Source organism: Pleurodeles waltl, chromosome 1_2, assembly GCF_031143425.1.
Source record: "Pleurodeles waltl isolate 20211129_DDA chromosome 1_2, aPleWal1.hap1.20221129, whole genome shotgun sequence".
Taxonomy (NCBI): domain Eukaryota; kingdom Metazoa; phylum Chordata; class Amphibia; order Caudata; family Salamandridae; genus Pleurodeles; species Pleurodeles waltl.
In genome coordinates, this window is record NC_090437.1 from 171,162,159 (window position 1) to 171,188,416 (window position 26,258).

At 43.2% G+C, this 26,258-nt stretch overlaps 1 protein-coding gene across 3 annotated transcripts in view; it reads right to left on the bottom strand.

Moving 5' to 3' along the window:
* Nucleotides 1–1,081: 1,081 nt before the first annotated feature.
* The window catches only part of LOC138299072 (RB-associated KRAB zinc finger protein-like), a 51,464-nt gene continuing 26,287 nt past the window's right edge, over nt 1,082–26,258 (bottom strand). For all 3 annotated transcript variants that reach the window (XM_069237055.1, XM_069237072.1, XM_069237063.1), the window contains 3 exons: nt 20,496–20,612; nt 18,956–19,066; nt 1,082–4,562 (listed from right to left, as the gene is read on the bottom strand). In XM_069237055.1, coding sequence (XP_069093156.1) covers nt 3,955–4,562; nt 18,956–19,066; nt 20,496–20,612 — 836 coding nt within the window. In that variant the 3' untranslated portion in view covers nt 1,082–3,954. The remainder of the gene's footprint in view (nt 4,563–18,955; nt 19,067–20,495; nt 20,613–26,258) is intronic.

Consider the following 26,258-nt stretch of genomic DNA (forward strand, 5'->3'; position numbering starts at 1 on the left):
GTGCAGGTTGCTAAGAACGAGGCCTAGAATACTGATGCTCCTTCGTCACATTGGCCGACGGAGAAGAAGTCAAAGATCACTTCAATTTCTTGCTCTTCTTTGTGTGCCTAGACTTATCCGACTGTCCCAAGGACTTAGAACATGACGAAGAGGACTCAGGACTCCGCAATTTGTCCCGGGACCTTCCCCTGGACCGGGACCTCGACTTGCATGGAGCTGCATGCTGGGCCACCATCAGCTTTAAGGATCGCTCCCTCTAAGTCTTTGGATGCGTGGCCCAGCAATCAGAGCACGACTTTCGGTTGTGGTCGCACTCCAACACCACAAACAGAGGAGATACAGATCCATCAAAGACATCAGCCAGTGACAGGCTCCGAAGGGCTTAAAAGCTGTCTTACGCAATGACATCCTCGACACACCAGGAGGAAAAACCTCAAAAAACTGTGGACAAAAAGTTGAAAAAGTCCAGTCAAAAACTGACTAAGGGATATCTCTTCCCCGGATCAGTGCTGGTTGGGGCAGAAAGAAAAGAACTGACCTAGATGGTGCCTATATAGGTACCGCAATGTCACTTCCGGAATGGACAACGATGGACCAGGAGCCAATTGATGTCACCTACCACCATGCAGGGGCACTGCTCTTGAAAATAAAATTCAAAGGTAAGGAATTTGCGGCTAGAAGATTCTCTATCAGATAGAAGAACAAACATTGACTTATGGTCTGTCTAACATCCACACCAGATGTTTGTTATTTACAATGAACTATCAGTTAAACATCTGACAGAATTTGAATATGTTGGTAGTGTTAAATAGCACTGAGGAGTCTCAGAGATAACATTTGTCCCAATAAACATTCTCTGACACACTGGAAAAACCATTGGATAAAACCTGGTCTGCTCTTTCCCACCCTGACCTTCCATCATTAATATATATGGTTATTTTGTTCTCTTATATGGCTCGATTGTTTATTATTATGATTACTTTTCAGAATAAAACATTTCTGACATTCTGTTCAGTTGGATGGTAATCATGACAAGTTAAATCTTGCACATACTATTAGGAGACACGAGGGCAAAGCATAATACTTTGTTTATAAATTTTATTTCAATAATGCTTAAAAATAACAAAATTCGATCATTCAATTAATGGACATCATATTAACACTCACAAATGCCTTGTACTATTTATACATTAAATAATAACATTAAGGTGGGTACCTTCCACATGCGATGGTTATAGCCAATAAAATAATTTACAATAAATCTATATTTCACCCGACATCTGGTAATTCGTAAAAAGTATACAAAAGAGAGAGAAATATAGGCTGTGTTTATCAAATAATTGATTATACCTCATTCTCTCAAGTCATGTAGTGAAGCCAAATATGAATTTCCTCGCTCTACTCGCCCAAGTGCAATTATAGGCTTCACTCTTCCTTTAACTAATCAGTAAACATACTTCCCAAATATTGTTACATTTCCAATAATTCTAATGTAGATTATTTTCACATTGTTTGAGATTGGTATTATTTTCTAGCACCATTTTCCTTCTTTGTCTTTCCACTGGTGTTACTTGTGTAAATCTCAAGCCGCTAAACATGTTGTATAAATGTGCAAGGCACTAACAACCTCATATGTACTGTGTTTATGTGTTATGCCCTCCAGCTCCTCCAAGTAAGGCTAGTGCCTCTGGACAAAGACTGTGCAGTTGCGAATGTCACAATAACAGTGTTGAAAATCGGCTAACAATATTTGCTTCCTCTTCTAGGTTTGCCAACCAGCAGGTGAAAACAGTTTATAAATCAATGAAGAAGACAATAATATGAGTCATTTGCTTGTAAGTTTTGTATACCTATTATGACACCTAACCCATTGAATTAGGAATCACATTGTATTGCTATATCCTGGTGCAAGTCACTGAGCTATTCTGTCTTTGTGCAAGACCCTACTTGACTACTCCAGATTGGTACAATTTCTCCAATCCACACATTCTCTAATGCAACACTGAGTGCTACTCTAATAATTAACATTGATCAGCAGCGCACAGTTATACGAACTACCTTGACTGAGTGATTCTGAATTACTTACAACCATGTTCCGTTGTTCCAAGTATTCCATGATTTTTAAGTCTCTCTCATGGCTGCTTAACACCCATACCCATCCTCTTGTGAGCATGTGATTTCTGCCCTCATTAACTTGCCATGTTTTTCAATGGAAGGGTTCTTGGACGAATGGATGAAGTGGACAGTGTTTTGATCACTTCTTTGCTTACTGGATACCCAATGTGTCACAGTAACACCAAACATAAGCAAATCTTTCCTACTATTTTGCAAACCACCTTGATAAACTTCACATTGTTTTTTCTTAGTTCTTTTCAACTCTGATACCCAAAATGATAATACTGGGCAAACAAATGCTAGAAGGTCAAGATTCTGGTCAAAGGCGGACAGCTCCAGAAGATAGGCAGGCTCCAGCTTATAATAAAAATACACTGGATTGATTAGTAGTTGTAAACAAGACAAATCATAAAATGTATGTGAAGATGGTCCTGGTGTTTACAGATATTACCGCAGTAATATTTGTTTTTTTTCTATTGTGCTGTGCACTTATCAGTATGCTTCTTCTATGGGCAAAGGAGACTACATTCCCTCAAGACAGTGTATTTCTATCCTTGAGACAACATCAAAAGGCAACTTCTGAGTGGCCGGTTGACATGGTAGAAAAACAAACCTATAATAAGAAACAATCTGTGCTGCTGAAAACCTCTGAACCGTTTAACATTCTATGTATTAAGTTCCAAACTGTGTGCATTGCAGCTACAAGTAAACAAAATATACCCTTCAGCTCTGAATTAAAGGCAATACTTCACATTGAAAGATTCCCCTCAAACCACACAACCTTTACATCCACACAGGCCTAGCCATTTGTTTCACAGTGTTACTGTCAAGACCTATTTCAAATCCTGCAAAAGGAATTCTTTACAATGCAACCGGCAGCCATGTTTGGGTTTTTCAGTGAATGAAAATAAGACAATCATAACGTCTGTTGTGATCAACTGAAGTCCATCTTAAAGTAAATAGGTTTCCTTAACTTTGGTGCATACTTAAATCATCTGTGACTACAATAAGGGCCAAGCGCATCCCATTTTATAAGAAATGTTTCTAGTCACAATGCTGACTTGGCTTCCAAAGACCAATATTCAAATCTATTGTCAGCTACATTAAATAATCACCATGTTTTGAGGCAATTACTATTAACCATGCCTTTGGCAAGTGTGTAACATGATGAAGGGAGCGCAGACATCTTTTTGCTCTAAGTCCTTGGGACAGCTGAATTTCAGATGTCTTTGTGAAGACCGTGGCTAAACCAGACCTTCAGCTGCACCTGCTGAATTCTACTGGGGACAGTGATCTGTCCAACCATACACATTCATCACATTCAGCAGATTAACAGCACAAATATCAACAGCATTGGAGCAAGACACAGAATGTGTCAGACTTTGATCAAGCTTAAATCAAAATGGTTGTCTTATCCAAGTAGTACAGACAAATGGTACTCAATATCAGAACAGAGGCATGAGAAACCCTACCTTGTAACCCCAAGTTTTTCAAAATAGGAGCTCAAAAGCTTTAATACCATCCATCCTCAGGCATCACTTGTTTGACATAAATTTTTTAAATGTAGTGAAATATAGCCATCAATGGCTACAGCAAATGTTCTGTTTCACTTTCCCAATATTCTTCAAGACTAAGGCATACCTGCTTGTTTATGATAGACACTAGTAGAGCCTACTCCATTGCGTAATAGTGAAAGCCTCTGTTTACTGTATTACAGTTTTGAATAAATGTGATGATAGTATTTAACTTGATCCTCAAATCTGGGCATGGAAAAAGAAAACCTGCCCTCATGTTCATAAGACAGTTCCCTTCCGGGTTATCTGTTGACTTCAGATTGTTCTAAAAATGTTTTCGTCGATGTTCATTAAGATCACTTTTACGAATGAATCTTTTTTCACATTCACTGCATTTATATGGTCTCTCTCCAGTGTGTATCCTTTCATGTCCGTTAAGATTATCTTTTCTATTAAATCTTTTGTGACAGAATGAACACGAATATGGTTTTTCACCACTATGTGTTCTATGGTGTCTTATAAGATGTGGCATCTGAAAAAAGCTTTTCCCGCATTCAGTACATGGATATGGCCTAATTCCTGAATGTGTAATCATATGCCTAATAAGTTCTCCCTTTAGGCCATAACTTTTATCGCATACGGTGCATCTGAAAATTCTTGGATTCTGCAGTGTGCTTGGAAGTGATTTAAAAAACTCTAAACTCCTCAGTTTACTTTCATGTTCTTTGCATTTATCCAGTCTCCCTGGTTTGGGGGTTGGCTGATTTGAATTGGAAGATTTAAAATGTATAAAACCTCTTTCATGTTGCACAATTTTCTCAGTTCCCTTTTTCCAATTGTCTTCTGACCACATGGTTGTTCTATATTTTGTATTCCTTGGCACATTTTCTGTTGATTCTCCAATGGTTGCTTTTTTGTTCATGTTTCCAATGCCTGTTGGATTAAAATACATTAGTCATTACTTTTTGATGTGTTAGAAAACTATTCACACCTGTTATACTATTAAATGAAGTGTATAAAGATAACACTGCGTTATAAACTCTGTAGTAGTAGTGTGCAAAGTTATGGGAGTAGGTGGGGCTGTTATGGCATTTAGTATATGTAAAAAGCAAGGTAAGAAGGGAAACAATCTGACCGGACAATGCACAGCATACTGCTAGCAGTGGACTGACAGTAGGTTAACTCAGTCCTGGCAAATCTACAGCAATTTCAAATCTGTTTCTGATAGTTGACAATGAAGTTATTACAACATCAATATACACAAGAACAATGTTTAATTATTCTCTAGGTGATTTTGGATTTCTTGCTTTGTGGAACTGCTTTTGTTAAGAATCACACAGCTCCAAAAAGAACCAAATACGTCTATTCCAACGATGTCCTATCAAGCTTGCAAAACTGTTGATGCAAAATAGCTTTAGCATTGTAGTACCAAATGATATAGGTCGAAAGTGGAAAATGAAGGAGCAGATAGAAAATTAATTTACAGCAGTTTGGTAACAAACACATAAGAAAAAGTGTGTTATAGGAAAGAGGGTGTAGGCAATTAGAGATGCATCAAGGCATGTTCAAAGGGAAATAAATAGCAAGTGTCCACTCACACAAGACGACCTGCCTGATCTCACAACATGTGCTGATGTGTTTGAAATGTATTAATTGTCAATGTATTAAATAGAATTCAGGATAACGTTTATGTTCTTCAGTAGTTAATACATTTATTAATGGTTATCACTTCTATTCCACTGTTATGCTGTTCATGAACTTACCCATCACATCTGTATGTTTTTTGTGATCAAATCTAAATGTAACTAAGTGCCTAATTTAGGGATTGGCGGACAAGTTACTCCATCATAATGGCGACGGATATCCCGTCTGTCAATATCTAAATCCCATTATATCCTTTGGGATTTTGATATTGGCAGACAGGTATCTGTCACTGCTGTGATGGAGTATCTTGTCTGCCAACATCTAACTCAACCCCTAAATCCTGATCTCTTAATACGTAAAACAGAATCTCACTTGTTACCTGGATGGATGTTCCTTTCTACCCTCTACCTTTTAATGGTTTCAACATTCTAGTCCTAATGCTGTTATCCCTACTCTCTTTCCCACAAGGCTTTTCCGCTGTACAAGTCAACTGGCAGTTCTGGAGGGGTCATCAGGGAAAGCACACAAAGCATATGGAGGAAGAATTTTCCAGTATACTCTAAAAACATTCTATTCTAGCTATTCTAGTTATTCTCAAACCACCCCTTACATATGCATGAGACAATAAAAACATCTTTGTTGATCAGACAATAAATAGACAAAGTACAAGGTAGAAGAGACCCCTAGGCCCCAGATTACATGCCAGACAGAGCAGGATTCCCATATGAAATTCCACTTTGCCTGATACTGAGTCAGCTGTTGTATCTGCACAAAATTGCTCGAGGTTTTGGCAGCAGCATCAGCCAAGCCTCACTCACCCTTTTTTTTTGGCAAGGGGGAGCATACAATGCTCCTCCCTGCTAGAATGTACCTTTTCCTTTCCACCCCTACTCACTGAAACCCCCTCCACCTTACCCAATCTTGGAGCAGAAGCATACATTTACTACCTGCTCAAATCAGGTACAATTCAATGTAGAATCTCATGTGGTTTTACAACTGGTAAAACAGGTCCCACACAGTAATTCCCCATTCCATGGGGCTTAACTTTGTAATTACAAAGTACTGGTATGGATTTACTGCCCCATCAGTACTGTCCAGCTCGGACTCTGGGCATTATGCCAGGGTGCAAAAGAAACAATACAAAAGTAATATTTTGTTCCAGACACATCTAAAGACAAATGATAGGTACTGTTACCTGTAATAACATGCAATAGATGCATGTACATATTTCATTTTTTGTTACAAAAAATATGAAAAACATTTAAACCATTCAGAAACCACATGTAACACAAGGCACTGTCGTCCTGGGCCTATCCGTATTTCCTGTAACTAAACTCAATGGGTCACCTTCAACGGTTCACAATGTTTTTGTCAGTAACAGCTCTAAAAGGACTGTAATTTTACAAAACATGTATTTCGCTGCCAGAAACAACTGACTGTCTGTTTGCTAAATACTGTGCATTCCACTTTTTCTGTTTTACTTTGCCTTAGTTATAGTTGCGAAGGAGAGGAAGATGATGCTTTCATTCACTGTTTATTCTTGTCCATGGTTGAAAAGGCAGAAAGTTTTAAAGTCAAAGTCTGCAAGCTAGTTTCTGCAGTTAACACCATATTCCTTTCGAGGCGTAGCCAGGTGCTGCAAGATGGCGGACGCCAGATAGTGAGGCCCAGTTGCGAGGGCCCGAAATGCACCAGTATCTAACCGGCCTGGGGCAGTGAGAGAAAGCCTGAGGTGGGCAGATTGTCCCTTCGAATGAGAGGGTGCTGTGAGGGGACTGGGGGGTCATCTGGTTCCTGCCCGTGAGGCCACACTGGATCCGTGGCTGCAGGAAGACTGAGACAAGTGTGCTGTGACCACTGAGCAGATTGTAGACCTTCCAGCAGGTGGTGGCGACTAAGGGCATACTGCATTACACCAGCTACTTGGTTGCAGAGGTGCTTGGTAGGTTCTGTTTCAGTGCCTGGGATGTCAAAGGGTGCAATGACGAGAGGCTTGTCAGGGCTGCCTGGACAAGCGGAGGCCTGGGGCAGTGCCAGTGGCTAAAGGGTGGCTGATTGGTGAGCGCCTGCCCATCCTGCCTCTGCCTGTAGTGGGAGCGAAGGATCTACTCTGCAGAGGCTAGGGTGGAGGCCTAAAGTGAAACTGGTGCCTCTTTTCCTCTCCATTCGGCACCCCCTGCCTGGGGATTACCAACAGACATTCCTTGGGAGCAAATAGACCCCTGCCAGCCTTGCCCTGCATTTCCTACAATGGATACACAAGGTCTGATGAGGTGCCTTGCCCAGTAGCAAAAACCTGCCAATGCTGGATCCACATGACAGTAGTCTCAGGAGAGCATACTAGGCTAGTGGTGCCTCCCCAGCGTGAACAAACCTGGAGAGAGTTGCTAGGGGACGATGGGCCTAGTGTAGACGAGGGAGCACTTTTCCCCAACTACTTCTGCCTCACTCTCATGGAAGCACTGAACTCTGCTAAGTGGCATGCGGGGACAGAGAAACCCTGCTGAGACTGCAGTCCCATCACCACCTGGACCCCCATGGACACAAAGTTGGACACCATCCTTAAAGCCATCATGGAAACCAGGCTGGATCTTGGAGGAAGGGTAGACGCAGTGGCACTGGAGCTAGGGCTTCTATGTGAGGACCAATGGAAGTTTTTGGATATACAAGGAAGTGAGCGCATACCAGTATCTGGAGAAGTATCCAGTCCTTTGGCTTCCCTTAGATCCTTATACCAGTCCTGCTCCTGCTCCATACCATTCTTTAAAGAGTCCTCAGATCCCTTCCACTCCTCACCCGTGCCTGGATGTTCATAATAAGCCTCAGGCACTGATCTGGGCCTAATCGGTGCTGTTGAAGTCAGAATTGGCGTCGTTCCTGCTCCGGATCATCAGTAATGAGGATTGGGCTTCCACCACCAGTGGGCGCTGGTAGTTGAGGAAGCATTGACATAGGGCCTGGTGCCAGAGGAGGCTAACTGTGAGAAACCGGCACCGGTCCTGAACCGATATGGGATCCTGGGGTCCCCAACGGCACTGAGGTCGAAGCTGCCGATGTCGAACCCGATGGGGCCCTTGCTGGCCCCACATGGTCCTTACATCCACCTGTGGTGTCAGCCCGCTCAAAAACTATGAAGCATGGCTTCGTAAAACTCTTTTATTTGAGCGGGGGTCGCTCCGGCTCCCGGAAAGGGGGGAGATTGCAAAGTGGGCCCTGGCAACCGCTCCGCAGAATCGTGCTCGGAACGTCAACGTTCCCAAGAAGCCTCGTCGGTCAATGGGCATTGCGAAGTCTTTGACTTCCTCTTCTTCTTGTGCCTCTTCCCTGAGTGCCTCGAGGACCTCAGGTGGGACGAAGAGGACTTGGGGATCCTGGACGGGTCCAGCGGCCTCCTCCTTGAGCAGGACCGTGACCTTCGAGGAGTCACGCCAACCGAACTCGACTACCGGGCTGCCATGAGTTTTAGGGACCACTCCCTCAAAGCTTTGGGTGCCATGGCCCGGCAGTCGGAGCACTACTTCGAGGCATGGCTCCTGTCGAGGCCACACAGCTGTGAACCCCGTCTTCCTAGATGACATGTTCCTCGCACAGACAACAAAAATCTCCGACAAAGTGTTGAAAAAAGGCTTGCCCAAAAAAGCAAAGGGTAGCTCAATCCCGAACCTGCGATTAACTGGCACGGAAAGAAAAGAGCTGACGTACGCGCGCCGGGGTGGTGCCTTTATAGGCGACCCTGTCGTCACAGACAGCTTCAGCAATGCTGACATAGCCATGCGGAGCTGGACGACGTAGACGTATTCGAAGAACGCCACTCAACAGCGCCTGCAGGGTATTGCTCAGCAAAAAGATTCCGGATTCGAAGCTGGCGCCAGGGAATTCAAAGGTAAGGACTCTGCAGCTAGAAGTCTCTATCAGATAATAGTGATATTGTTGGGGTCACAGGGGGGTAGGTGGGTGGTAGATGGAGACTACCCCATTGCTTACTTTCCCTCACTTTACAGTGAAACATACGCACTGAATGCCTGCCAAAGCCCCAACACCTGGTGCTACCTCAAGGCCTGTAGTGGCCAAGCTGCTAAACGTAAGGGGGAGGGAAAAAGTACTCCAAGCCACCAGATGACAGGACTGAATCAATTACGACAATGATCAGATCATGCGCTTCTCAGATAGCATCATTGCAGTCCAACGTCAGCGTGCATCATTCACGGACAGGAAACGCAAACTGATAGTTGCTAGTTTCAAATATTCACTCATTTTTCTTGCAAAACTCAAAGTGATGGCGAATGGAAAGTCATACCTCTTCACAGAGCCAGGAAACCCATGGGACTGGGTCGAGCGATGGAGACAAGCCTCGCCCAAGATTAGCAATCTAACACTGTGGAGAAGCAACTCGAAGAAGCTACAGTCTGGGTGACACCACAGCCATGAGGAGCTTCTACCAGAGTCTCCAGTGCTCCATCATCTGCAGAGGCACACTGTTAAAGAATCGCAGCTTTTGCCATGGCAGCCCACCTCTGAGACCAGAACACAACTTACCTTTCAGTGGGGTCAGACAATGCTTCTTAGGATAGCTGTTCTTCAGACTCCCAGCTTAGCGTGACATCTACTGCCGCAAATGGCAGAAGAACTAAGTTCTGAAGATGAGGCGACTCTCGCAGTGCTGCCCGCCTGTTGGATATTTCTACTGAACATACTTAGATCCCCCACCCCTAGACCACAGGATAAAGCTCCTGGAGCCTGAAGATGTGCACTCCTTGCCAAGAATCTGGATCAAACGCAGTAGGTATCCAGCTGACAGTTGTGGGCATGCCCACCTCTGCTTTGCCGCTCTTTGGCCTCTCAGGCAAAAGGTGCATCCAAAGGACACTTTCATTAACTGGACTTGTTGATATTGTAATTCAGGTTTGGGCAGCTAGATTTTGCCCGCCACCCTAGGTCTGGGAGCTGGGATGTTTATGTTGACAAGGCTTTTATGGGATGCATGGTACTGCACTGTGCACTTTTTCCTCCACCACCCCTCCGGGGGTTCTGATCCCCTCCCCTCACCCTGCCACACCACATTTCCCAGATGAGTAAGCTAAATTTGGTGACGTGTGTAGGAAAGTACCATCTTGCCTGGCATGTTACCCCCATTTTTCACTGTATATATGTTGTTTTAGTTGTATGTGTCACTGGGACCCTGCCAGCCAGGGCCCCAGTGCTCATAAGTGTGCCTGAATGTGTTACCTGTGTAGTGACTAACTGTCTCACTGAGGCTCTGCTAACCAGAACCTCAGTGGTTATGCTCTGTCATTTCTTTCCAAATTGTCACTAACAGGCTAGTGACCAATTTTACCAATTTACATTGGCTTACTGGAACACCCTTATAATTCCCTAGTATATGGTACTGAGGTACCCAGGGTATTGGGGTTCCAGGAGATCCCTATGGGCTGCAGCATTTCTTTTGCCACCCATAGGGAGCTCTGACAATTCTTACACAGGCCTGCCACTGCAGCCTGAGTGGAATAACGTCCACGTTATTTCACAGCCATTTTACACTGCACTTAAGTAACTTATAAGTCACCTATATGTCTAACCTTTACCTGGTAAAGGTTAGGTGCAAAGTTACTTAGTGTGAGGGCACCCTGGCACTAGCCAAGGTGCCCCCACATTGTTCAGGGCCAATTCCCCGGACTTTGTGAGTGCGGGGACACCATTACACGCGTGCACTACATAAAGGTCACTACCTATATGTAGCTTCACAATGGTAACTCCGAATATGGCCATGTAACATGTCTATGATCATGGAATTGCCCCCTCTATGCCATCCTGGCATAGTTGGCACAATCCCATGATCCCAGTGGTCTGTAGCACAGACCCTGGTACTGCCAAACTGCCTTTCCTGGGGTTTCACTGCAGCTGCTGCTGCTGCCAACCCCTCAGACAGGCTTCTGCCCTCCTGGGGTCCAGCCAGGCCTGGCCCAGGATGGCAGAACAAAGGACTTCCTCTGAGAGAGGGTGTTACACCCTCTCCCTTTGGAAAATGGTGTGAAGGCAGGGGAGGAGTAGCCTCCCCCAGCCTCTGGAAATGCTTTCATGGGCACATTTGGTGACCATTTCTGCATAAGCCAGTCTACACCGGTTCAGGGACCCCTTAGCCCTGCTCTGGCGCGAAACTGGACAAAGGAAAGGGGAGTGACCACTCCCCTGACCTGCACCTTCCCTGGGAGGTGTCCAGAGCTCCTCCAGTGTGCTCCAGACCTCTGCCATCTTGGAAACAGAGGTGCTGCTGGCACACTGGACTGCTCTGAGTGGCCAGTGCCACCAGGTGACGTCAGAGACTCCTTCTGATAGGCTCCTTCAGGTGTTGCAAGCCTATCCTCTCTCCTAGGTAGCCAAACCCTCTTTTCTGGCTATTTAGGGTCTCTGTCTCTGGGGAAACTTTAGATAACGAATGCAAGAGCTCATCCGAGTTCCTCTGCATCTCTCTCTTCACCTTCTGCCAAGGAATCGACTGCTGACCGCGCTGGAAGCCTGCAAAACTGCAACATAGTAGCAAAGACGACTACTGCAACTCTGTAACGCTGATCCTGCCGCCTTCTCGACTGTTTTCCTGGTGGTGCATGCTGTGGGGGTAGTCTGCCTCCTCTCTGCACTAGAAGCTCCGAAGAAATCTCCCGTGGGTCGACGGAATCGTCCCCTTGCAACCGCAGGCACCAAAGAACTGCATCACCGGTCCCCTGGGTCTCCTCTCAGCACGACGAGCGAGGTCCCTTGAATCCAGCAACTCTGTCCAAGTGACTCCCACAGTCCAGTGACTCTTCAGTCCAAGTTTGGTGGAGGTAAGTCCTTGCCTCCCCACGCCAGACTGCGTTGCTGGGAACCGCGACTTTTGAAGCTACTCCGGCCTCCGTGCACTTCCGGCGGAAATCCTTTGTGCACAGTCCAGCCTGGGTCCACGGCACTCTAACCTGCATTGCACGACCTCCTAAGTTGTTCTCCGGCGACGTGGGACTCCTTTGTGCGACTTCGGGTAAGCACTGTTTCACGCATCCTCGTAGTGCCTGTTTCTGGCACTTCTCCGGGTGCTACCTGCTGCTGAGAGGGCTCCTTGTCTTGCTCGATGTCCCCTCTGACTCCTGACGCAATTTGCGACATCCTGGTCCCTCCTGGGCCACAGCAGCGTCCAAAAACCCTTACCGCACGATTTGCAGCTAGCAAGGCTTGTTGGCGGTCTTTCGGCGGGAAAACACTTCTGCACGACTCTCCACGGCGTGAGGGATCCGTCCTCCAAAGGGGAAGTCTCTAGCCCTTGTCGTTCCTGCAGAAACCTAAGCTTCTACCGTCCAGTAGCAGCTTCTTTGCACCCACAGCTGGCATTTCCTGGGCATCTGCCCATCTCCGACTTGCTTGTGACTTTTGGACTTGGTCCCCTTGTTCCACAGGTACCCTCGACTGGAAATCCATCGTTGTTGCATTGCTGGTTTGTGTCTTTCCTGCAGAATTCCCCTATCACGACTTCTATGTCCTTTGGGGAACTTTAGTGCACTTTGCACTCACTTTTCAGGGTCTTGGGGTGGGCTATTTTTCTAACCCTTACTATTTTCTAATAGTCCCAGCGACCCTCTACAAGGTCACATAGGTTTGGGGTCCATTCGTGGTTCGCATTCCACTTTTGGAGTATATGGTTTGTGTTGCCCCTATCCCTATGTGTCCCCATTGCATCCTATTGTAACTATACATTGTTTGCACTGTTTTCTAAGACTATACTGCATATTTTTGGTATTGTGTATATATATCTTGTGTATATTTGCTATCCTCCTACTGAGGGTACACTCTGAGATACTTTGGCATATTGTCATAAAAATAAAGTACCTTTATTTTTAGTATAACTGTGTATTGTGTTTTCTTATGATATTGTGCATATGACAACTAAGTGGTACTGTAGGAGCTTCACTCGTCTCCTAGTTCAGCCTAAGCTGCTCTGCTAAGCTACCATTATCTATCAGCCTATGCTGCTAGACACCCTATACACTAATAAGGGATAACTGGGCCTGGTGCAAGGTGCAAGTACCCCTTGGTACTCACTACAAGCCAGTCCAGCCTCCTACAACGTGGACTACTGCAAAAAAAGCAACACTCTATACACCATTACCTCTAGAGATGGGGGCACAAATAACATTCCTATAGGAAACACTCCTCTCCAAGGGTTAGTCAAAAGCTTCAGAAGGGTCAGTGTTATGGAACTGAGTACTCGAGATTTGCTAGGGGAGTGAACCTCTCAACTGTTTGGCCTCTTTTCTGTGGAAATTGATCCTGAGGGCAACATGATCTAATAGAAAAGTGCTGGTTGTCACAATGATACTAATGGGAACTGTCTACTTGCCACCAGACAATCTGCATTCCTCGCCTCCCTCTCATCTCACTTGACACGCTGGGCATATATGCCCTGGATAATAGGAGGAGACATTACTAGTGTTCTTGATCCTATAATAGATCAGTCATACCTTCAACCAAACGGCCCTATGGTCTACACTGTGACACATCTGACACAATGGGCTACACACTGGTCCCTAGTTGATAGCTGGTGTACTCTACAACTTGATAGTAAAGATTATTCCTTCTGCTACCCTCTCATGATTTACATGCCAAATATTTGGGCAAGACACTCTCAGATCACAATCGCCTATTGATACAACTTTCTTGGTGGGGGGGGGGGCACACCCCAGGGGTCCCTGTAGAAATTACAGTCCGCAGCAATGCAATGGAAGACCAAGTTTTCCATGCCACCATTTGCGATGTCCTGGTAAACTATATAGCAGAAAACACCAACACATCGACAACCCGACTCATTGAGTGGGTTGTATTAAAAACAGCTGCACTGGGACACTGCATACATGCCATCATAGGTACTAGAAGTACATTAAACCACAAGTGTGACCAACTTGAGACCTCATTACCAGACCTAGAAAGGGCAGATAGGTGGCCTAATGCAGATCAGGCCCTTCTCTTTGTGGCACTAGAGCAGCACGCTCGCCTCCTTGACTTCCTGCGGTGCCTTGATTACAGAGCGCATCAAGCCAAAAATTCATGTGGAAGGAGACAATTTGTGTCGTCACCTCGCTTTGCTCCTGAAAGGCAAAACAGACGCAGCACCGTAGCATCTATACTAAAGGACCCCACCACAGTTGTATACTCCCAAAACAACATTCACAGGGGATTTCATACGCATTATCAAACATTATACAACTCCAAGCATGCCCTGATTCGCCTGGGGTTGGCAGTGTTCCTTTCCACTATCACACTCTCTAGAGTGACAGTGGAACAGAAGCCCCGTAACTGAGCACGAAATCAGGTGACTTCCCTACATACAAAACCCCAGGCTTGCCTATTGAGCTCTATAGTCACCTGCTGATATACTGATCCCAAAATTGGCTGAAATGTACTCATCAGCGATGGACGCTGGCATCTTACCATGCTCGATGCAAGAGGCATTTTTAGTCTCCCTTCTTAAACCAGGCAGGGGTCCCTTGGACATGACTTTATACCGGTTGTTGGCCATGATGAGATGTGATTACAAAATCCAACACAATGTCCTTGCCATGCGTTTCCTCGACTGCATGCCCCACTTGATTCACACTGATCAGAACGGGTTCATACCTAGGAGGTCCACCTCTTTTGTGTTGCCTCTTCCGAATCCTCCAGGAAGCTTTGACACAACTAGCCTACTCTGCGTGACTGGTACTAGACCTAGAAAAGGCATTTGATATGCTAGACTGGGAGTATAAGTTTGCAGTGCTGTGGAAGGTAAGAATGGAAGACAGACTGCTTCGCTTAGTTAAAATTTCTGTACGTGGAACCAACAACCAGGTTAAACACTGATCAGCTAATTTCAACCTCTTTATAGGTTTATCGTTCATTGTTTGCTTTGGCAATGAAAACTTGCGCAGCGAAAGCACCAATTTCGTCAGGCCTCAGGTATCTCTATGTGGGGTGAAAAACATGTGGTTTCCCACTAAGGGGAAGACACCCTCTTATATGTGAGGGACATATGTGAGGGAGTGGCCGAAATAACAAGAGTCTTAACTGCTTTCAAAGCAGCCTTAGGCCTTGGAGTCAAGTGGGCAAAGACATGCTTGTTCCCACTACACCCAGACTGTTGTGCTCAAGAAATCATACTGGCCACCCATCACATACAGTGAGTGGCCCACACATTTAGCTTTTTGGGTATCAATATGTACCACACCACACGCTCTCTACTAGAAGGCAACCTGATGAAAGCCATCGCTGCACTATGGCTTCAAATTGCATTTTGAAAATAGCTCCCTCCAACAATACAGGGGCGGCCACATTATCAAAGATGGTAACGCTGCTAATGCTGCTTTATTCATTTGTAATTTACCAGTCCCCATCCCGTGTGGGTGTATTTTGTCTGCTAGGTGGGATGCTGGGGGATCTCATTTGGAATAGAGGGAGATGCAATTTCCCTAGTAAAACTGCAATACCCTCAGAGGCTGGGGCCCTTGGCGCCCGATCTTCAAACTTTACTATCTTGCGACCCAATTGCAATGACCAGCCTGATGGCTTATGGGACGTAACCTAACAGAGGTGACACCGGTGTTCAGCTACACCTTCAAAAGAATACGGGAGATGTTCCTTCCACAACCACCAATACCCGCATATCGTAAATGTCTCTTCTGTGTTATTCACAGAAGCTATAGCAGAGCACTGAAATTTACTGGGAACATGCTACCGTGCATGTCAAATGTACCGCTGAGCTCCCTGGAAGTCTATCGCAGGGCAGTGGGCAAGAAGGGAATGGCGACACAGGGCACCGATGGGGTGGACACAGTAAGAGCTCTGTTTCAAGATCATAATACGATCCTGTCTGATGTTTTGTCGCAGCAAGCTAACTTACCGCCTGGGCAGTTTTTAACACACAGAAACTTGACAGCTGAGATCAAACGCCTCTGGGGAATGGAGGTCCACGATCCTGTCAAGTATTCGCTGATACAGGTGCTCTTCACCTTGAGGACATAGCGACGCCTTGTTACATAGATAGTGAGAGCCATCTCAAAAGTACCACAGACCCGCTGTCTGGCCTGAAAGCTCAGGGGGAACGAGATCTGGAACGACCATCGACCCCAGAGGAATGGAAGTGGGTGCTCACATACCCATGCAAGGTCTTGCACAATGCTCTCTTTCAATCCACACAACATATTATCCTACATAAAGCCTATTTAACACCAGCTACACGACATAAAATATACCCCACAGAATCCTTTGCCTGTCATCGCAACCACTGGTGGATATACTACATATGTTTTAGGATTGTCCTATTGCACAACATTTCTGGGATGTGATCTGTACGTTTCTCCAGAGAGTCTCTGGTAAGTCAGACATGAATAGGCTAGACACTTGTTTTGTACAACTCCATGGCCACCGAAAGGGGCCACAACTCGCTTTAGTGATTGGCAATGGTGCTGGCTAGAAAGTTGATTTTAATGAGGCCCCACATTGGCAGGATACGGTGCTACAGTGGAATCAGTGGCACTACATAATGAGGAGCTGAGGGGCCTACAAAAGCGTCCCATAGCTGAATCATAGGATGACCTCCTACACAAACTCTAAAACAATCAAGATGATGACATGCACCCACTGTAAACACAATCATTGTCACCGGACAACCGTGGACTAGACTAAGATACGAAAGACATAATGGTCCACAACTCAATTGGCCACATAAATACTGAATTAGACGCGCATCAAGAGTCACCCAGAGGTCACCCACATGACTACACACTCACATCTGACATATGAGAACAACCTCAAAGTTAGCACTGTTTTGCTTTTCGTTTTCAGACGTTATCTCACTCACAGCTGCAATATAAAGCCCCTGTCTCACTGAATATGTTATGAGAAGTCAGAGGTAAATGTTGATGTAATTGCTGAAAGTAAGTCACAGCCACGATATAGTGAATGCTGTACATTGCAGTAACCTTAATAAACAAATTTAAAAAAAAATAACATCACATTCCTCATGACTGCAACTGTCATTTATTTCAAGGACAAAGATGACAGTCCTTTACGGAAAGAGGGATCCTTGCTATATAACAAAGCACTCCAAACTACATTATTCTGGCTCTCCTCCCCAAAGTTTCATAGGACTGCTCTCCCTAGACAAAGAGAGTATGACGAGAAGCTCGCCATGTCGGAACATGCTGGGGCATCATTTATAGCAGATGATAAGCATCCATCCAAAAGCTGTGATGGCAAGACAACTTCAGTCCTGTCACAATCCCTAAATAGAGTGGATCTTTTGGGCCTGATCTCCGAACTAGAAGGGGAAAAGTTTGAAGGTGGCTGTCTACGAAAGCTACCCTTCCCGAAATGTGCAATGGTTTCTGCTATTCAAACTGAAACAGGATTCCAATCCTGGGATCCTATTCCATTAGTATGCTCACTGAGATTTGGAGTAAATCATTAACCAAGGGGCATGGTATGTAAAGACAAAATAATCAAAAGGAAACTCAATTGGACATCCAAGCTCAGGAAGTGGTTACAGGTTATGGCAGTCGCCTTGAAGGACGATCATTTTAATGTAGCTCAACCATTAGCATACTCAAAAAAAGGAACTGGCCGACCTGAGTCGGAGAGTTTCAAGAGAAAGAGACGTTCGTTATTTGTGCATTAAGGTTTTTACGCTAGATTTCTGTGATTCCTGGGAAGCTAACGTTTCTTTCTCATATTTACATGAGACCACAAGTTCTCATGTGCGGAATGATATAATCAAATCTAGAATAGGACTTCACTTTCTTTATTCTCACCGATCAGGAATTTCATTATTTAGTTATGCAGAAGGGATGTGTGGATGTGGGTTAAGGATGCACTGCACTAAAGAATATGCCTTGCTAGAATGTTGTTATTTTTGTAATGCCTTGCCGGAAAATGTTAAAGCATATTTTGTTTTTTAAATATAATCTAAGATCTAGACTGATAGCAAAAACCTTTTTATTTCAAATGCATAGTTTGGATGTAATTTGTGCCCTGGCAAGATATTTAATGATTGTAAACGTTTATACCTTGATTGTGTTTTATGATGCTTGAATCTATTGCTAATGGGCTTGTGGTTCAAATAAACATATTGATGACTGACTCACTGTACAATTAGATGCCCCCATGTGCCAATATTTAAGCATTCGTGTCCTGATATCATCTGCCTTTCTAGGCATTCATTCAGCAATGCCAGGGCCTCAACAGCAGTCTGCAGTCAGGATCAAACTGAACATTACCTCAATCCAGCTAAAGACAGATTGGATGGGCTGCATTTCAAGCTTTGGGGTTGGTCTCCCTCTTGCTTAGGACTGCTGCCTTTCATGTCCACTATAGGTGTTCACATTCCTCCATATGAGCAGACCTAAAGGTAAAACCCCAGGCTCTTCACCAGTATGCATCTAATACACCAGGCATACTATATAGGATACAGAGGCTGAACGATATACCCAACCACCCCTTTCTGAATGTGAAAATCGTATCATGTGATGCATAAGCCATTCCACCCCCAGTACCATATTGTATCATACGTTACGGCCTTTCTGTAACAGGGTTGTATTCTTGCAACAAGAAACATATTTTTTAAATGACAAAAAGCTCCTTCAAATATCTCCTACTTTCACCACAAGGTGATAAGCATTTTAACTCACCATTTGGGCTACTGGTGCTTTCTATTATCTCACAGTCCTGAGAGTCAGAGGGATAGACATCTCCCTCTTCTTTGATTCGCACCACAACAACTTCTGGGATAACCGCATGTCCTGTTTATTAAGAAATAAAAATATATATACATATATATACATATATAAAAGGTAAAATAATCTGACATTCAATTTTCAAACATTATGGTCAGTAAGTAGTGTGGGGGTAAACTACATTATACCATGCTCCATCAGACAGTTTTACCCAGATCTTGCAGGCCCAAGAAACCAAATGTGCCTCAAGTTAATAAATAATTGGTTGTTTGGGACGTTTTCTCTGTGGTCCTCATGTACGTCTATTAATGGGGCCTATGAAGAGAAGAACAACTATAAATGTCTCATTATTTTTTTAATGTATTTATATTTTTTACCATATAAAATACACTGACTAGTACTTCGGCCTATTCCCTAGAGCACTGATTTTGTTAGATAAGGGAAGTGAGGTGCATAGAGACAATGGTTCATCAAACAGTTTGTCTAGGTGAGAAGCCATGTTTAAAACATAGATGTCATGGTTCCGGAAGAGGCAACTTAGATACCGAACCTCATTTAATGACGTATAGAAACAAAACCATTTCAGATGCAGGTATGTTATTAGGATTTAATCAACAAGATCAGGAAAAACGTACCGGGCAGGAGTGGGAGACGTTATCTTAAGCACCAATGTAACAGATGAGAAGAAGTTGTGAGTTTTTGTCAGCATGTAACACAAGGATTGATCTGAATGAAGAAGGAAGTTACAGTGTGCAAGTAAATAAAATACTACAACTGAGGAGATTATTTGTATACTGTGTATGCCCCCAATGCAACTTCGAAGCGCTGCAGAAGGAGCAAGAGAAAGGAAAAACACGAGGGAAGGTGCGAGAAAGAGATGACACTGGTGTCGCATGTATGCTGCTAAGCGTGCTTCAATGTGCTGTTGATGGGGATGGGAGATGTCGATGAAGGGAGTAGGAGAGAATTAAATTGCAACATGTTAGATCATGTTTTGCTTATTATACCTCTAAAACTATAGCTTCGTGGCTTCAGTGTGCCGACGGGGACTAGAAAGAAGGCAGTATGGTATGCAATGTGCATTGACAGTGTGATACTCCTGTCATCTGAAGACTACTTTAAAGCTCTAAGTGAGTAATAGGCGATACCTAATCTCCACTGGCTCACCTGCTAATTCCATCACCCTACTGCATGAACTCACACCCTCCTCCTTCCACTAATGAGAACACCTAACTACTAATTTAATCCATCCATTACGAAGACGCTAGAATAAATGCATGGAATGGCCTTCTTCAGTGCACAAGACCACTCCCAATAACCAGCAATAACTAATAGTCACTGGATTAATCACTGACCATGGGTTCCCGAGCCGCGTGCTACCCAGAGTAAAGTGCTTCAAGGCCTCATCAAAGGTAGTAAGTGCTATATAAATGCAATTACAAACACAAATAAAAATTACAAATATATCATGGGCTAAGGAGTATTCCATGCTTACCTGAACTTGAGGCAGTGCTGCTTTCACCAGCCTCTGCCGCAGGTTGGCTCCTTAAGCTCACAGTAGGCTCTTCCTCTTCATTTTGCAAATCAAAAGAATTATGGAGAAATGGAGCGCCTGACAACGAAGATACAGAACTTTGTATACATCAGAAATTACTCATTTGCATGGGTTTACTGTGAAAATATAGTCTGTTGTTAACTACAGTATAGACAAGATATCTTGCACTGTTCTGGTGTTAGCGTTGCGTAGCACTAATGTCCCAGACTTGCTAGTTTTTAAACTATTGCTAAGATTCTTCGTGGCGATTTTACTGACAATCAAGTGGCCAGATGTATAGGTAACTGCTGGCTTTGTACTATATCAAACTATAACAAATGCAAAATCAATTTTATGATAACTAAGCTATTAGAAAGAGTAAACACACTGATTTGCAACATCTTAGCAAATAAGGTGTGCGCTGAATGACAATGCACCACAAATAAAAATAAAGTCCTAAACAATACCCATTAGATAAAAGGGACAAGTGGCTTTGGCACACCACTTCTCTTATTATAGAACTATGTGAAATGTATTTTTTTTAAATCTTTTTTTTAATCATTTTATCATAACATTGATAAACCAAAAATGATTGCAATAATGGGGGGAAACGTAGTGGTACTGAATATTAGTGCTACACAAAGGACACAAGGTGTATCTCGTGGTGAGGTACTAATAGCAAAGTTTAATATATGGGAGGGAAGTATAGACTGCGGGGGAGGGAGTCTAATGCAGTTAGAGATAAACAACAGGTCATATCAGTGGCTGACAGCTGGAGAGTCACAAGGCCAAGTCAGTGAATATGCAACCAGCATCCGTAGTCAAGAAGCTAGTTTCGCAGACTCTGGTTATTTCAGGTGGTCTCGGGTAGTAGCCAAATATCTTGTGGTCTAGAAGTCGGGAGATGGAGTGTGGCGTACAGTTTACTTGTAGTGTTGCAGTATATTAGGCTGTGTAACCAAGCTTTGGCAGTGTTTACAATCCCAGTGTATAGCAATTTCCCATTTAGCTAAGAGCAGTGCAATGGGAGTAAATCGTCAGACACATTTTGGTATGTCTAAAACATATCCCAGCAAAGCTATCAGAAGATTTGGTGCCATCTCCAGGTCAATCATCAGGGCTAGCCGACAAAACATATTGGACCAAAAGGGCACAATGTGGCTGCAAGTACATGTCATGCATGCAAAATCTGCATTATCCGTGTGGTATTTAGGACAGATGGAGGGACTCGAAGGATCTATCCGTGCCAGCGCGCTAGGTATAACACAGGATTTATGCAGACATTTATAGTGAAGAAGTTTGTGACTGTGATTGGGTGAAATGAGGTGTGTTTGGGCACAGCAGGCAAACCAGTCATTATAAGATAAGGAGTGTCCCAATTTAGTTTCCCATGTGTCCCTGAGTTTTCCGTTGTGTGAAGGTAGGAGGGCTACACATGTACGATACAGCTTGGAGACCAGTCTGCCCCCATCATTATCAATGTGGTGAATTCGTGCGGATCAATGGGTATGTTGGTAAGAGGGCTTGCAGTGTGCTGTAGAGATGTTGTAAAACAAAGTGGTCCATATAGGTAAAGGTAGTGAAGCTGACATTATAGGCTAGGGATAGAACCTGGCCGTCTCGGAAAAGGTCCCAAAAACTGTGTAAGGCGAGATGGTGAAACCTCTTTTTAAATGCTAATAAGGCATATTCCATTCCTCCCCACTGGTTGCTCATTTCCTTTCCCATGACACATCTTCATCAAACCCTGCACTAGGTCAGCATCAGTACTCCTTCACCTTCCTCTGCATTGCTCCACTTGTCTCTTCTGCCCTCCTTCAACCTTCCTTTTGCTTCTCCTTCCACTATGCTACTTTCTTGCAACCATCACCTTTCCACGCTATAAGGTCAATCTCAATTAATAAGCTCCCCGCAACAACATATTTGTGACCTCTGTTTAACACCTACTTCAGAGTTGGGCTGCAAAATCATAAATTCATGATTTTGCTGCCAAATGAGTGCCACAGACAAGCAGGGGGGAGGATCAAGCGGGTAAGGACAAATAATGAGTGCCAAAGAAGGGAGCAAGAGGTATGCTTTGTGGGTGCTCTCCATATGGAACAAAAACACAGTTCTGTACTGGCCAATATTTGTATTGTGAAGTTAAGAGGGAGTTTTGTCACATAACTTACAGCTTCTCCCCTGTGTGGAGTTCCAGCAATAAGTGTTAGTACCATGTTAAAATATTAAACTGGCTCTGTGTTCTTGTCCACCAAAAATACTTTAATTTTTACTGTGGCAGTGACCTCAAACAAAGGTTATTAAGCCGCATAAGTCTAAGGAAGTGCAATACGTGTGCAAATCATGGAACCTATTTACATATCTTCAATAGGGTGTGGTGCAGCGTAAATTTGGCACCACCCCTTATATCACATCTTCAATCTATATGTACATATAGCAAGACATATACTGTGTGTTGTAACATTATTAATGAAAAGTGGTGCACTCGAATTAAGTAATGAGGTGCATTCACAGTAGAACTAGAGAATCGTACATACTTGATGCCTTCACCTTATTAAATGAAATGTAATCATTTGAAATATGTAAGAAAAACATTTGTATGTTAATACAGTATCTTTGCCTTGGAAACCAGAAGAACCTCTGTAGATGTGTACAATAATGTTTTACAGTCAATGTTAAAAATGTAGTTTTCAGTCACACTTATGTTTATGTATTTATAAATGTATTGCATTTAATCTAACTGTAACATGAAGATTTACTTGAGGTTAGGTAACTGCCATTTACATGAATGTTGAAATTAATATGTGCATCAGTGACACCAAATTAAATGTGCACTGGCGAGTAATATTCTTAAATTGACTTGACTAGGTCTGTATTTCTTTCAATGTGAGAAACTGTTTTCCATTTCTGCTAATGCGTCAATTTATTGCAGGTGCATTCACATGAAATGTCAGTTTGAAAATAGATACCATTGTTTTGGTAATAGAGAATCTGAGAAAAATACCTTGATTGAAGAACATGGAGAAATCGAGTGTGAGATGACTGTCCTTTATTCACATATGTTGCCAATGATGTATAAATGACCAAGGACAGCATTGTTCTCAGGACTGATCTGGGAGAAAATGTAATTGTTTCAACTTACAACGTGAGACTAAAGAATACAATGGATGGCGTGATGAGGGGTGTCACCTATCAGAATTGTGTGGTATTATCTGGGGTTTTCACGGACTGATTTTGGACACTATTGCTTTAGACTCTGAGACGTTTGACTGAGTGTCTAAATTCTGACACATTCTTTCTTTCCCCATAGGCCTACGCATATATGTTTTCCTTTTTCCATAACTTCCAGACTTTTTGAGATTTTCCCAATCATTTTTATAGACTAACGTAAGCAGATAATTCTAGATATTATCCATGAATAGGAGAGAAGTCCAAAGACTTTTCTTTGAGCATCAAATTCTATTACTGATATTCTGCATTGCTGTAACTTAATTCTTGGTTTGCCTTATACTAATTTGCCTAAACCTCTTCAGGAGATGTGGTTGTCCTGTTGTTATTTTTCATCTCTACAGCATGTTCTTAAGATTTGTTTTTATTAAATTGTTAACTTGTAATCAAATCCTTGACCTTATTCCTAATTTGGATCCTTATTGTGTGACCAATCACCTAAGGAAGATGGACGAAAGGTTCCATAACCTTCTCACTGCAGATCATCCTCCTTGGCTGAATTCTCTGTTCGATGCTTAATTCCTTTTGAAACCATTGTTGTCCATGAGGTGGCACAAAGTGTATGGGTACTTTCAGGTCCTGCTTCATTTACATGTGCTCCATTTGGGATCAAGGATAGGTAACCTAATTTAGAAAATGGCTCAGAGCACACATAGCACAGGTGCAACTTAACAACCTCCCACATGCAAAGAGCATAGGTACATTGTTTTGCTCCCAATTCAGGAGGCTATAAATCACAGTATGTTAGCCCAAGGTTTAACAAACCCTCAACAATATGTGTGTGTAACCTTAAAATCATGCATTCTTATCCCAGGAGATCCAATCAAACCATCATTCTCTACAATCCAATACACTGAGTAACACAGACGTGTAAAATTAATATTTGTCATTTATAATGATAAAACCCCAAAGTCTCTAGTAGCTAGCAATCATCAAAGAAAACATAAATAAGAAAAACAATAAGATAATGGTTATCAGATCTTCCAGAACATCATTCCATAATCTAACACTACTTTGCTAGGTGAACATTTTGCTGCGAACTGCTTTAACATGCTATATAGACTGCCCTGCAGCTTTTTAGCTAGATTTGGAAAATTGTTATTTAAGTTACGGCACCATGGAAATATCAAAGATTTCGAGGGTGAACAGGAATTGGTTTTCAGCAATCGTGAGGGCCTGGGTTTCAAGATCATCAGACATTTGCCTTTGAGTGACATGAGACACTATTTGCAGGCACTGACTCTCAGGCATCACAAACAGTGAAAAGTGAAAGATAGATTATCTAAAGGTATTTTCTGATGTGGGTTTTTATATTCTGTAAACATTCTTCTTGTTTTTTGTGGGAGTGCACATCTAGGTTGGGTTGCGGAGTTTGAGATATTTTGGTGTTTCAATATAGAAGTCACAAAAATCTGTTTTTAAATGTACAGGCGTTATGAATATTCTGTTTAATCTCAAGACATGAAAGTATTCCTATGCACACTGGAGTAGTTCGTATTCCCTCTATTCCAACATATGGATGTGATTTTCACTTCAAAGCACATCTACACCCCTCCTCAAAGAGCTCCTACTGGAGCTCACTGTGGACAAGGAATGTGAAGTTTCAGTGAGTAGGAGACCCAAAGCATCCACTATAATTCGGTATGCATTTGTTGTTCTTCTCAACCTAAGATTCTCTAGACTTTAGAGGGAGCAATATAAGACAACAGAACAAACTTCTAATTCTCAGATGTCCAAAAGTAGATCCCATCATTCTTGTGCTAAAGAAAACTAAATTGAGATCCAATCTCAGAACCTCACAGATGTCTGTATGCATGGCCAGATAATACAATTTCCCTCAGACTGTCCTTTTACTAGACACATTTACTTTATTTGCCCTTTTTTACACCCAGTTAGTTGTTTCTAAATGTCCCTTTCGGGTTGGGAACTGACCAACTAAATTGGAAAATTTATCTCACACAGACCCGTCCTCTAGAATAAGGTATCATACCATTCTGCGCAGGTTGGGATGGAATTTGAGTTCCAAATTCAATATAAATGCCCTGCATGGAGTGGGCTTAGAAGAGTCTCCAAATTATTGTTTTTGACAGAGTTAAGAGAACTAAGGGAGGTGAGCCAGGAAGGTGTCCCACAAAGGGATAAGCAGCTAGTTCTGTGTCAGCTCCAATAGGCACGTGGCAGTCAGCAGCATCGGTTAATTAGATGCAGCATGGTATCAACTTCAATGAGATGTTCTATATAGCCCTGAGTTCAGTGCAGAAGTAGCAGAATAATAAAGATGATAGATGTGGATTAAAGCCACCATTCTAACCTCTGCTTGAACCATTAAGCATGGCTGCTATGGTTACTGAGAATGAAAATGTTCCTTTTGTGCGTTGATGTTTTGAGGATTCAAGTGGCACTCATCTTCAAATGTTATTTTTCTTTCAGAATAAGAAATTAAATGCTTTCAAGAAGCATCCACAAATGTTTGTGATTTTCTAAAGACAGATTTCT